The sequence below is a fragment of the Gastrolobium bilobum genome, unplaced genomic scaffold, assembly GCF_033153095.1.
Source record: "Gastrolobium bilobum isolate Gb01-03AN ecotype WA unplaced genomic scaffold, APGP_CSIRO_Gbil_v1 utg9015, whole genome shotgun sequence".
Classification (NCBI taxonomy): Eukaryota; Viridiplantae; Streptophyta; class Magnoliopsida; order Fabales; family Fabaceae; genus Gastrolobium; species Gastrolobium bilobum.
This window is the reverse complement of record NW_026897666.1, coordinates 55309-69308: the sequence shown is the minus strand read 5'-3', so window position 1 is coordinate 69308 and position 14000 is coordinate 55309. Positions and strand designations below refer to the sequence as shown.

Genomic DNA, 14000 nt, shown 5'->3' with positions numbered 1-14000 from the left:
TTATTGATTGAGAAAATTATATTAAATTTTATTTTTTTATTAATATCATTGTATTTCTTTGTTATTTTTTTTACTGACTCTTGTATTTTTGAATGTTTGTTAGAAATTTATATAATTTTTTAAAATCTTATAAATCCATATTGTCCTTTCGAATCTTATAAATTCTATTAAAATACTTTAAAATTCAATCTTATAAAATCTTGATTGTAGAAAAAGTCTTTTAAAAAAACCTTTAAAATCACTACAATTTTAGATAATCTTTTAAAATCTATAAAAAAATGTATCTAAAAAATAATTTTTTAAAATCCTAATCCAATACACTTCTTTAGGTTATTAAGGCCAATGTCTGAACTAGTCTAACCTCATCTATTTACGAATAAATTTTTGGTACTACTGATGTACCAAAGATTCAGTGCATCCTACCAATGAAAATATTACATGTTAGCTAAATTCTTATTTTCAGTTAAATTTTTTTTCTCTCCTCTGATGTGTAATGTTCTCATTGATAAGATGCACTGAATCTTAGTACAACTATCAAAGATTTATTCCCTATTTACACGGTTAATCATTATTGCTCTCTGGATCTTTGATGTTATATTGTAAATATTGGTGTCACCTTTTTTCATTATTAACCTTTCTCTGCTTCGTTACACAGATATTTGAGGTGAATACTATTCTCCTTATTCCTTTGTATTCATTCTTAAACCACAAGTTAAGCACTATCACATCTAAAATGGCGCCAAGCAATGGTTGACGAAATGTCTACCTTACACTCTAATGGCATGTGGGTCCTTAGCCTAATATGAATCGTACGCTGGAGTATAAACATTAAGGGATATATTTTTCTTATGTTGTAGGAAAAGAATTACCTCATGTTGTAGAAATAAAAGTATAAGTGGGACCCACATGTAAGAAGAGAGAGAAAAAAAAAAGTGGTGGGACCCAACCCTTTTTGTGTGTGTAGGAGAGATGTTTATCTCATGTAAAATGAGATAAACATAACCCAAACATTAATTATAATAGACACATTAGGTTAGATACGAAAACAGTGGAGGCGACTAGAGCTTGATCAATGGGGATGGATAGAGACGAAAAGCATACAATAGAGATAGCTCAAAGATGGAACCTAATATCTTGATACGTTGAGAAAATACATAAGAAACAGAGGCTAAGCGAAACTAGAAATTGTATATTGTTTCGAGCAAAGTATTTTTTCGTTACTTAAACAAAAATTATAGGATCCATTTTAATCTCTTAGAGAAATAAATTTGACTTATGATTCCTCTAAAATTCAAAATAGACCTTATTAGTTGAAATTATGATTTCTCTAAAATTCAAAGAATATCCACATTAGTCCGGGTCTTTTTAAATTTCAGAAGGACCATGAGTTGATTTTTAAAAAAAGAAATTAAATTAAGTCCCGTAATATTTATTGATAACCAAAAGATATTTTACTATATTGTTTACAAAGAGAACGCTATACATATTTATAGTCCTAAGACTGTACAATGTTAATTATAAAAAATAGGAAAAAAAAGTAAACAATAATCAATTACAATCTATGATGCAGGATGGTGGTAGACCCAAAAAATTTCATTTATGTCTGCACATATAAGGGGATTCGGAGTAGCGTTCAGAATTTTTTTTTATATAAAAAATTTAGATACATTAAAAAATAAAAAAGAGCATGTTCTTGTAAAAAGGGAGTTCGATTATAAATGTAAACAATTTTGTCATCCACATATATGGATAAAGCTTAAAGAATAATAAAAATTCAAGAACACGTGTTGGCACTTGGCACTCATTCATAGGAGCGATTATTTCACGGTCTGGGAGCAAGGTGATCCCGGCCAAAAATGAAAAAAAAACGATAGAGAGGAAAATATAAGAAAAGAGAGAGATCTAAGAGTATTTTTTTTTATCAAAAAAGAAAAAGGAGTATGAAAATTTTGATGGGCCCCGTGTATAATAAAAATTTGGGAAATCATTATCTCCATCTACATGAGATAAGAACTTTTTCCTACACAAATTCGTTTTCCGTGCCAATTAATTTTTCTTTTCTTTTTTAATTTAAAATGTAGGACCCACATTTAACTTATCTCTACTTTTTTTCTCTCCTACTATCTTACAACATAAGAAAATATGCACCCTAAAAATTTCCCATTCATAGAAAGGATAGCACTTGGCACAGGCACTCACTCATATTATTTCTCTCTCCATTGTCTCATTTCTTCTCTATATATTCATTCACCTTCTAACCATCTCTTACGTGTTTTATGTCTGCATTTGCAGTCACCTGTACATGAGCAGGTCCGCCGTTGAAGCATAGACACGAGACACGACACAACACGTTAATTCTAAAAAATGGCATATTTTGACACGTTGTGACACGTTTTGATATTAAATAATATTTTTAATATATATAATATAATTTATATTTAATAGATATATCAGTCCACAATAAGTTATATAACCAATCAAATATTCAAATTTCATAACATAAATATAAACAAAAATAATTTTTCATACCTTGTTAATTTTTCATGTCAAATTTCATAACAAAAAAAATTGATTTATAAATAACTTTTTTTATTTTTGGTTAATAAAATAAAATTAAGATTAAAAAAAACGTGTCCGAGCGTTGACCACGTGTCCAAAAAAATTGATTGCGTGTCAAAAAATGTGTCGGACCGTGTCAGAGAATTGACCACGTGTCAGACACGTGTCCGAACATGTCAGAGCGTGTCCGTGTTGGAAGCGTGTCCGAGATACAATAATACTAGTTAAAATAACTACACTAACGGCATATTAATTTCAGTGAATATAATAATTATGCTAACAAAGCTAAAAATACTTGTTCCTAATTCTTATTAGCTTTCATGTGTTGTCTTCGTCTACTTTAATCAATCACAAAAACTGAATAGTCCAAAAATGAATTTTCCTTAGGGGGTCCAATCAGAGTTTACGCACAAAGCTATCATGTTAATATTATATCTTGCGACTATTAGCTGCGACGTTGACTCTTTGCCTTAAGTTTTTATAAGGATGGGGTTATCTCGTTTTCCCCTTTTATAAAACCAAAGGTTTTTGTTTCTGTTACATTAAAAAACAAAGCAAAAGAGAAGGAGGATTTCCCATAGAAGCAACAAATCAATGAAGTTACCAAGTCCTGCCCTTTTCTTTCTCCTCCAAATTCTTCTTCTCTCTCTACTCCACAGACCTAGCTTTGCAGTGAAAAAGGTGAGGCATTGGAAAAAGCTAAAACAAACCACTATTCCTTCTGGTGCTGGAAAACACATCTAATCTATGCACTTTTTTTCTGTTGTGCTTGTAGTCATATGTTGTGTACTTAGGAGCACATTCACATGACCCAGAATTGTCTTCAATTGATTTCAATCTCGTGACACAGTCACATTATGAGTTTCTAGGATCTTTCTTGGGAAGGTATGAGGAAAAGTACAAAAATCTTGTTTCTGATATAATCCCAAAAGTCACATATTATCAAACTATAACATTTTTTTACTAATTGAAATGCTTGAGTTTCCTTCCATGTGTAGTTCTAATACAGCCAAAGATTCCATCTTTTACTCCTACACAAGGCATATCAATGGTTTTGCTGCAACTTTAGAGGAAGAAGTTGCAGCTGAGATAGCAAGTTAGAACTCAGAACCTTCTCCTCTGCTAGTTTAGTCCCTCTGTTTTCTCTGCTCCTTCCTTTTTCTTTTTCTCATAGGTACCTACCCTTTTGTCAAAACTGCTTGTAGAGCATCCCAAAGTGTTGTCAGTGTTCGTGAACAGTGGGAGAAAACTACACACAACTCGGTCATGGGAATTCATGGGGCTAGACAATAATGGGGTGATCCCATCTAGCTCAATCTGGAGAAAAGCTAGATTTGGTGAAGGTGTGATTATAGGAAACCTCGATACAGGTGAGTTTCCTTTTTTTGTCTGTTTCAAACTTTGATCATTTTTATTTCAAAGATGTCAGCAAACGCCTTCTAATAATGGTTTGATTATTATTATTATCGTTGACTGAGATACACATGCAGAAGTTGAACGAAGTTATCTTATTATCTATATTCTCCATCAAATAACGAGTTTCTAGAGCTTCATCTTTTCAAAAAGGTTGATCCCATAAAATTAGTGTATTACTTATTTGAATCTGGCCGTCATTGGGTTATAATGACCAATTCTTTTCCACACCCAACGTGCGAATTGTTCATGTATGATCTTAAACAAATTGCAAAACCTTTTTGTGGTTCCAATAAAGTGAATAGAATAAGGTTTGTTGATACATAATGGGGTAGCCCGCTTTCAAGTTTTTTACAACAACAGTCCACCATTGAAAAAGGTAATATAAACAATCAATTAGCATCTTATAAATAATTCAAAAAAACTTAAAATTATAAATATGTATAACATTATAAAATTTAGTTTATGAATATGTTGTCACAACTCACATGTAAGATTTTCATAAATCCTACTTGTAACAAAACTCTATATGTTATGACAACCTTAACAATTTTCATTATGATGCGAATAAAACAACAAAGGGTTAGCTTATTCTATGTTAGGTGGGGCTGTGAGGGTGCCAAAGTGGGGTTAGCCATGGAAGACATAATAAGGTCACCGATTAATAAGAAAATTGTTATGTGCATACATCAGCATATATTCAAAATGCTCCCTAGTTGTAGCCGTGAAAAGTGGGTGGGCAATGGGAACTAAAACAGGACCATCTAGGTCTCTTTTAAGCCGAAATTGGATGAGATTGAAATACGTAGAATCTCCGTTTACAATGTGCTTCTTAGTGGTCATCTTACTTTGTCCACACTACTCACTTTTTTTCTCACACCCCATTACTGTAGGAGTTTGGCCTGAATCCAAGAGCTTTAGTGATGAAGGGTTGGGACCAATTCCATCAAAGTGGAGAGGAATCTGTGATAACGGAACTGATCCTGGTTTTCACTGCAACAGGTACCATCTTTTTCCATGTATTACTGTAATCACTCTTCTTTTTTTTGGCAAGTGTTGTTTTCTCTTAGTTTTTCAAACAAATTTGTCAAAGGGTAACACAGGAATATACTGATTAAAGAATAAAATAAAAAATAATTTTTTAATATTCTTTAAGCAAATAAATCATTTAGTTAAGGTTAATAAAATTTTCTTAACCAATTATTTAATTCTTGCCAAAGCTGAGCTTGATGGCACGGACCCTTCTTTAAATTAAAATATGGTACTTGGTCCCATATTTATAATATGGAAAAAATGTGTGTCATTTTAAAGGATGTAAAATTATGTCATTTTAAGAGAGAGAAAGAAAAAGATACACGAGAAAAGAGCGTTGACAAAAAAAAAAGGTGTGGGTCTCACCTCTTTGTGAGAGTGAAATGATATAAGTTGTGTCATTTTAAAGGATAAACACTTTTCTCATATAATATTCATCATTATCCTATTAGTTTCCGAGATAGATTATTCTACCAACTTTTATTTTATCTACCTTTGCCTACCTTTTTAATATCGTTAGAATATAATCTCAACCAAGGTAGAGATTTGCGGAATAAAATAAATTATTTTTCCTCTTTCTTTATCTTCGGTGTCTCTCACACCCTTTCTCTCTCCTCTTATTTCTCCATAATTCATTTTATTGTAAAACCAGTAATTCTAAACACCTAAACTAGGTTTAAGGCAAAGATAGCAAAAAGGTGCAGTCTTATCCCCATAATTCCAATTATCGATAAAATGAAGAAAATTCAATAAATAAAAAGGAAAAATTTTGAATAAGGGACTTCTTAATTGTTAAATGATGCGAATGAGAGTGGAGACCTCCATGGTTGAGAAAGAGAATAAAAATGTTGATTGATTTCTGTACAATACAATAAGTTGCGGGCACAAATTCATTAATCATTTTTTTTGTTTTGCTGATTCAATTGCTACAATTCTACAGTACAATGAGTTGTGGTTTCCCAATAGTTATTATATTAACTTCATTCCTTTGAAAACAACATTGTTACCTCTATCTTTCTTTTTCATATTATTTTTTGTGGTTTCCACACTAATAATGATATAAATGAAAGAAAAAGAGTAAAACACTTTTTGGGTCCCAAACAAAAAAATATGATCTTTACTTTCATCCCTTACAAAAAAAATATCATATTAGTTCTTTTTTAGGGACTAAATTAAACTTTCATTAAATTTCTGAGAGATCATATTTTTTAATAATTAAAATTTTAAAGGAACCAAAAATTAACTTTTTTATATAAGGGGAGGAGCATGTTTTTTTATTAGAGATTCATAGAGGACTTTATTCAAAGAAAAATGCCACGTATTCTTACTGCGAAACAAGGGGACGCTTTTATCCTCGTTAACTATGAGGTAGAATCTAAGATTTGGGAGGTATGGGTAGAATCTTATCCATCTTATCCAAAACTCCAGAATTTTCCAAAAGCCTGTGCAAGTAGCTGTCGACTTTATGCTGAGTGAATCTTGTATATCAGAAATTGTGGGATGGGATGGCTAATTCGGGAAAAAAAAAAATTAAAGAAAACGAAAACGGTAGCTGTTTTTATTATGAATACTTTGAACATAATATTTTTTAGGAAGAGATTATATTTATAACCCTTTTTCCATTTCAACCTCTTACGACAAGAGATCATAAATATATATTTTTTTAAATAATGAAAATTATAAGTTTTGTAGCATATATAAACAATTTTTAATTCAGACTTTTCTCCAAGACAGAGCTTCAAAGCGGATGATATTAGTTTATCACATTTCTCCAAGGAAACAGTCAGATTGAGGTTCAATTTGTTTGAATAAAAGCAACAATAGCTAAAAATACTTAAAATTAAAATGGTTTCAGAAATTTAAACTAGTTATTATCTAATACATTACATGAGTCATTTTTTTTAAATTCGGTTAATTTTTTTAAATTATAAACTATAAAGTATAATTAGTTAAAATAGATTTAAAAATTAATATTAAAAAAATAAAAAATAAAAATCATTTTTTAAATAATAAATTAAAATTTATATGTTATTTTTAATAAATAACATAATTAAAAATTAACACACTACTTTTATGTAACGATGTACTTTTTTATCCGACATTTACTTATATAAGTAGTAAAAATATTTTGAAAAGTTGATAAAGGTGAGGGTCAAAGTGGTTATGCATTTAGTCTTGAAAAGCATATCTTTGATTGTGTTTTATGTTCTTTTGCAAAATTAATGTTAGTGAAACATATGTTTTTGTGATTTTTTTTTTGTTTTGAAAGTTAAAAGTCAAAATACATAATAAAGACAACTTAGATATGTTCTTTAAATTTTATTCTAAAAACTAAAAAATAGTTATAATTTTTAAACTATTTTTATTAAAGAGACCTTATCAAACATATCTTTTTTGTTTTGAAAATTAAAAAATTATTTTTAAAAACAGAATTCAAACACACCCTTATTTTCCTTAACTTGAAGGCATTTGATATTGACTACCACCATAAATATTGGAAAAGGTCATCTTCAAGAGAGAGGGTCATACATAATAGGATTACTAAATATTGTAATTTTTGTCAAAAAATATATATAATAGTTATAAGGTCAAGGCTAATCTTTAAGTGCATCCTTATTAACGGTATTGGCAGCATGTGGTCAAGAATGATTATAACTAATATTACAGTTTTTGTTATCAAAAAAAAAATAAAAATAAAATTACAGTTTTACTAAATGAATATTAGTAGAGACAGGTTTTCCCTGTTGTTGTTTCAATAAATAAAAAATAGAAAAATAAGCATGGTTAATTTTAATGTATTAATTACTAATTAACGTACACATGAATTCCATGAGTTGCTTTGAATTTAAGATCTATAACCATTACTTTTTGATGTAATAGTCAAATTTTGATGTTTCAAATTATAATCTGTTGCACCCAACAGGCGATGATGATAGTTGAAGTGTAAAAAGAATTATAGTATCTTGCTTTTCTTAAGGTCAACTTTTGTAGATTACCTTTTGACTTAATATATAGATTAAGTAGTTAGTTTAGCTTATACAATCTTAAAGATGCACCCTATAATTAATTAATTTTCCAATTTGTGGGTTAGCTTATTTTACTTTAACATTATAATCAAAATATCTCAAATAGAACTTTTGATAGAAAGATATTCAATTATAAAATAAATAGTATCAAATATATTTTTATTTTTATAAAGTATGATAGAAGGACTAATTTCTAAAATTTTAAAATTATATCACTTGATTTTATTTTATTTATTTGTAGAAATATTCAATTGTCTGATACAGTTCAAAAAAATAGAAATAATACGTATTTTTAATATATTTTAATATATTAAGTGACTTTTTTTTTTATAATATGAAGAAAAATGCACTCTTTCTTTTTTGTTACAATTTTATTAATGGTAAATTCATATCATATTTAAAAGCAAAGAGATTAGTATTTTCTATGATATTAATAGTGTACTTAATTATTCTCTCAAAGTAATGTCACATTCTATATTTACCGGGAAAAAAATGTCACATTTTATAGTCAAGAGTAATTACTTCCAAGATAGTTTATATTAATAGTATTTTTCATCTTAATTTTATTAAGAGAATTATTAATTACACTTTGAGATAATTTTATTACGCATAATAAATTAAAATAGATTAGCCAAAAACTTTTAAAATTGTTATGTAATTACTTGTTATTATATTACAAGAGAATTTGATTTTGAAACTATCATAATAAAACTCATTTCGTAAAGTAATATATAATATATGAATTTGGTATTTCTCTTAGAGATAAAATTATTTTTTAAATTTAAATATATATCATTTTGAGATTTAAAAAAAATATAGGGAATTTAAAAAAAAAACAGATTACAAGAAAGAGGTAATTTTTTTAAAATATTCTGTATACTTTTCTTCAAATTCCAAAATAATATTATTTTAGAATTATACAAGATAACTTTATTTCTTTAAAAACATCAGGAATAATTTATCTTCTATACATAAATAAAAATTTGTGGGGTTCATGTAGGGCAATGTGAAAAAACGAGAGAGAAATAATACGAGCCCTACACACATAATATATAATGCTCAGAGAAAATGATCTCTCTCCATATATATATATATATATATATATATATATATATATATATATATATATATATATATATATATATATATGGGTCAGGATCCTTTTACACCGGTTTCAAACTTTGAAATTTGACACTAAATCCTAACAGTTGATTGACAGAAATCATTGGTTAGGATTTGATGTCAAATTTTAAAGTTTGATACCGTTTTCAAAGAATCCTATATATATATAGATGGTAAAATCATTTCTACAGTCGCTTTACATACAGCAACGACAGGTGTATGGTTATGATTCCCCACGTTTGATGCTTTCATCCTTTGTATGATTATGATTCTCCGTATTTAATGCTTTCAAATATATATATATGGCAAGTATTTGATTGCTGCATGTACAGCTGTAAACTCCTATATATATATATATTTATTTATTTGAGGAAGCGGTTCATTTTCCCCATTTCTGATTCCTTGAGATAACAACATTTACTTGTCATATATATATTTGAAAGCATTAAATGCGGGGAATCATAACTATACAAAGGATGAAAGCATTAAACGTGGGGAATCATAATCATACACCTGTCGTTGTTGTAGGTAAAGAGGCTGTAGAAATGATTTTACCATATATATATAGGGCTTATCATTTCTCAAGCTGCTTGAGATAACTTTATCTCCGACTATAAAATCATAACCATACAAATATGAATCAACGAAATAAATAAACAAAACGACGTAATTTTGGGGTAAGCAGAGATAAATATATCTCAGGCAGCTTGAGAAATATTTTTTTCTTATATGGGCTTATCATTTCTCAACTTGCTTGAGATAACTTTATCTCCGGCTACTAAATCATAAACATATAAAGATAAATCAATAGCGATAAAGGAAGAGAGAGAAAAAAGAAATCATAACCATTCAAAAATAAATTAATTACTATAAAAAATAAATAAACAAAATGACATAATTCCGGTCCCATAATACTAATTTGTATGGCGAATGCAGGAAGCTAATTGGGGCAAGGTATTTCAACAAGGGCTATGCTTCTATTGCTGGCCCACTCAACTCTTCATTTGACTCACCGCGTGACAACGATGGGCATGGATCCCACACTCTATCAACTGCTGGTGGTAACATGGTAAGTGGGGTCAGTGTCTTTGGTCAAGGAAATGGAACAGCAAAGGGTGGGTCCCCTAAAGCCAGGGTGGCATCTTATAAGGTTTGCTGGCCCCCTATTGGTGTTGATGAATGCTTTGAAGCTGATATACTAGCAGGTTTTGATATGGCCATCCATGATGGTGTTGATGTTTTGTCTGTGTCATTGGGTGGCTCTTCCTCTACCCTTTTTAAAGATAGTATTGCCATTGGATCCTTCCATGCTGCTAAGCATGGCATTGTTGTGGTTTGTTCTGTTGGCAATAGTGGACCTGCTGATGCTTCTGCAGCGAATCTTGCTCCATGGTATATCACAGTTGGTGCCAGCACAATGGATAGAGAGTTCCCTAGTTATGTTGTCCTTGGTAACAAGATAAGCTTGAAGGTTTGTCTCTTTCTCAGACATAATTAACGCAAACAAGTTACGTGGGAATGAATATCTCATGTTATGTGACCTTATATAAATAATCTGTGTTGTTCATAGACAAATTAACTATAACAAAAGACATTCAGCAATGGTAGCTCAGTTGGTGCAATGAAGTTGAATGGATGAGAAAGAACCTCGGTTCGATCTCCACCAATGCCATTTTGGAGAGAGACATAAAATCTTAATTCCTAACTTTCCCTAAACTCCGGATTAATTCATAGACGGGTCAAATGGAGGGTGAAAGCCAAAAAAAAAAAAAGAATACTAGGATAAGATGTCACCATTGATTTGTCTAAGAATAATTGAAATCATATCATATAGGGTTGTGCTGAGATGAGAGTATCCATTCCCACACCTCATATAACAACATTTTCTTTTTCACTGTCTACACATTTAAAAAGATTAGCATTAAAAAAAATTAGATTTTATAGTTTAAGTAAAATCAGTGTCATACCCCGTTTACCTAAGAATTTCTACAAGAATATAGGCTGACTCAAAATAATCTTGTTTGCTTCATTTGAAGGGAGAAAGCTTGTCAGCTGCAAGATTGGCACACAAGTCCTACCCAATTATTAAAGCTACAGATGCTAAATTGGCCAGTGCAACAGCTCAAGATGCGTGAGTATCAAACAATTGAATCTCATTATAGTCACTTTTGTTGAATCAGCACTTACATTTAAAATAAACATAGTACTATATATGGTAAATGAAAATTCATGTGAAGCCATTGTAATCTAATGCAATAAGCAGTGTGCTGTGCCAGAATGGAACTCTGGATCCCAAAAAGGTGAAGGGAAAGATTGTAGTATGCCTCAGAGGGATAAATGCAAGAGTGGACAAAGGAGAGCAAGCTTTGCTAGCTGGTGCTGCAGGAATGGTTCTTGCCAATGATGTGACCAATGGGAATGAAATTTTAGCTGATCCTCATGTCCTTCCAGCTTCTCAGATCAATTTCACTGATGGTGTTGCTCTCTATAAGTACATCAACTCAACTAAGTAAGATATCTAGCATTGTAGTCTTGTAACTATTAGTAGTATCATGCTTCTTTGCTATAGCTACTTTGGGATTTTGCACTATACTATATATTCAATCACAATATATGGAGGATTACTATTAAACTCACAATTTCAGGTCAAGTAAGTAGGGAAACAACTCTAGTTTCTGTTTCTGATCATTGCCACATATTTTTCTGTAATATGTAGATCCCAAAAGGATATTCATTTGTCTTTCAACTTGACTGCTTGGAGTTCATTGCTAGGTACCCTATGGCTTATATTACACATCCAAAGACACTATTGCATACTAAGCCAGCCCCCTTCATGGCAGCGTTTTCATCAAAAGGACCAAATACTATTGTACCAGAGATCCTAAAGGTATCATTACTCGGAAATAGATCCTCTGTTGTTAAAATTTTAAGTGATTTTGACGTGTACAAGTTTTGTACCTATCTTTCTCTTCGTAAATTTTAATTGAATCCCAATTATTTAATGTCTACAAAGAGAGATCATACAAAAATTTTACATGACAAAGTCATGTAAATTATAATATGAAATGATCCATTCCTCTCATTACTATACTTTGCCTTGTAATTTGTTGTCATGTGTTGGTGATGTAACAACTCTTGTTTCATTTTTTAGCCTGATATCACTGCCCCAGGAGTGTCAGTTATAGCGGCCTACACAGAAGCTGAAGGGCCAACTAATCAATATTTCGACAAGCGTAGGATTCCATTTAACTCAATCTCAGGCACATCAATGTCATGCCCTCATATTTCAGGAATTGTGGGCCTTTTGAAAACTCTATATCCTTCGTGGAGTCCTGCTGCTATTAAATCAGCAATCATGACCACAGGTTAGAATTTCTTCCACTTTCCGTTAGAAATTCAAGTAGGAGTGATGAGTAATTAAGTGTCACATAGGTTAGAAATGCCTTAAGGCGTTAGGTTAAGATGTGGTGTCTAACTCATTTATTGTGATGGACTGTTGCTTAATCTATTCACTGTGCCTTAATCCGGTTCGAGCACCATCCGACTCATATTAGGGACAATTCTCCCAATATCATTTTCTCCATTCATATGACTTGAATTCAAGATTTCTAGTAGTTAGTAAGTTTTGCAACTTTAATCACACACACATACCTTTGTTTATGTTCTTCTATATTTATGCACATGGAAAGTTGGTAATTGTCCTCTTTTACTTTCAGCTACAACACTAGATAATGAGTCAGAGACCCTGCTGAATGCTACTAATGGCCAAGCAACACCATTTAGTTATGGGGCAGGACATGTTCAACCAAATAGAGCAATGGATCCTGGCCTAGTTTATGACACAACAATTGATGATTACCTAAACTTCTTATGTGCTTTAGGTTACAATGCAACACTAATATCAGTGTTTTCAGATAGTCCTTATCCATGCCACAAGAACTTTAGTCTCCTCAACCTAAACTATCCTTCAATCACAGTCCCAAATCTATCTGGGTCAGTCAAAGTAAAAAGGACATTAAAAAATGTTGGTTCTCCTGCAACATACATTGCTCATGTTCAAAACCCAAGTGGAATCACCATTTCTGTGGAGCCAAACATCTTGAAGTTCAAAAAAGTTGGTGAAGAAAAGAGATTTGAAGTAACCTTGAAGGTTAATAAAGGAAAAGCATCAAATAACTATGTGTTTGGAAAGCTGATATGGTCAGATGGCAAGCATTATGTTAGGAGTCCAATTGTGGTGAAGACCCTCTAGCTAGAAATTGAACATGATTCAGCTAATTTACTTTTCTAATCATTAGAAGCTGATTCAAAATAGTATCGGATAGCTTCTTGGAGTTTTATGTTACACCGATTGATAATAATGATTGCATGAGATAAAAAGAATACCAAAAAAAACTTAGATGCCTTTCTTTCGGCATATATTTTACTCAGTATACTTCTAATTTGATTCCAAGGAGAAATAAAACCTAACATGTTCTTCCTCTTAGTGACAAAATGTCACAAGTTTCTTTATTTGTAATTTTGTCTCTGTGAATCTTGAATTGGGTACATGTTCCAGGGTCTTGCACTTGAACTTGTGCAACCCCACGCTTGGAAGCGTGTTAAATGATCAATGCTATATTTTGTCCCATCCTGTAACCATCTTGTAACGTTTTCAATATATAGAGGAATATTATACATACCACCAATTAAGTTTATCATTTTTTATCATCAAATATTAATTGTTTATTTTCACCAATCTGATAGTTATAATTTATTGGATGATATTTATTAATTAATTATTAATTTCCAATAAATTATAATCATCAAATTGACGGAAATCAACGGTTAAGATTTAGTAGTAAAAAA

At 30.8% G+C, this 14000-nt stretch overlaps 1 protein-coding gene across 2 annotated transcripts; it reads left to right on the top strand.

The window, feature by feature from the left end:
• Positions 1-3113: 3113 nt before the first annotated feature.
• Positions 3114-13692, top strand: LOC133309133 (subtilisin-like protease SBT5.3). 2 transcript variants are annotated; one of them, XM_061509869.1, is made up of 11 exons: positions 3131-3240; positions 3335-3444; positions 3558-3655; positions 3765-3929; positions 4866-4974; positions 10089-10623; positions 11189-11283; positions 11416-11661; positions 11925-12039; positions 12304-12517; positions 12869-13692. In XM_061509869.1, exons 1-11 carry the CDS (start codon positions 3154-3156, stop codon positions 13402-13404), a joined length of 2310 nt encoding a protein of 769 aa, XP_061365853.1. In that variant the 5' UTR covers positions 3131-3153; the 3' UTR covers positions 13405-13692. The 2 variants fall into 2 exon arrangements, with proteins under 2 accessions (XP_061365854.1, XP_061365853.1); XM_061509870.1 differs by lacking the exon at positions 3335-3444 and having other exon boundaries at positions 3114-3240.
• The last annotated feature ends 308 nt before the right edge of the window (positions 13693-14000 follow it).

Coding starts and splice junctions, on each gene's coding strand:
- LOC133309133 (XM_061509869.1), top strand. CDS start 3,154: ATGAAGTTACCAAGTCCTGCCCTTTTCTTTCTCCTCCAAATTCTTCTT. Junction 3,241..3,334: donor CTAGCTTTGCAGTGAAAAAG/GTGAGGCATTGG, acceptor TTGTGCTTGTAG/TCATATGTTGTGTACTTAGG. Junction 11,662..11,924: donor AAGTACATCAACTCAACTAA/GTAAGATATCTA, acceptor GTTCATTGCTAG/GTACCCTATGGCTTATATTA.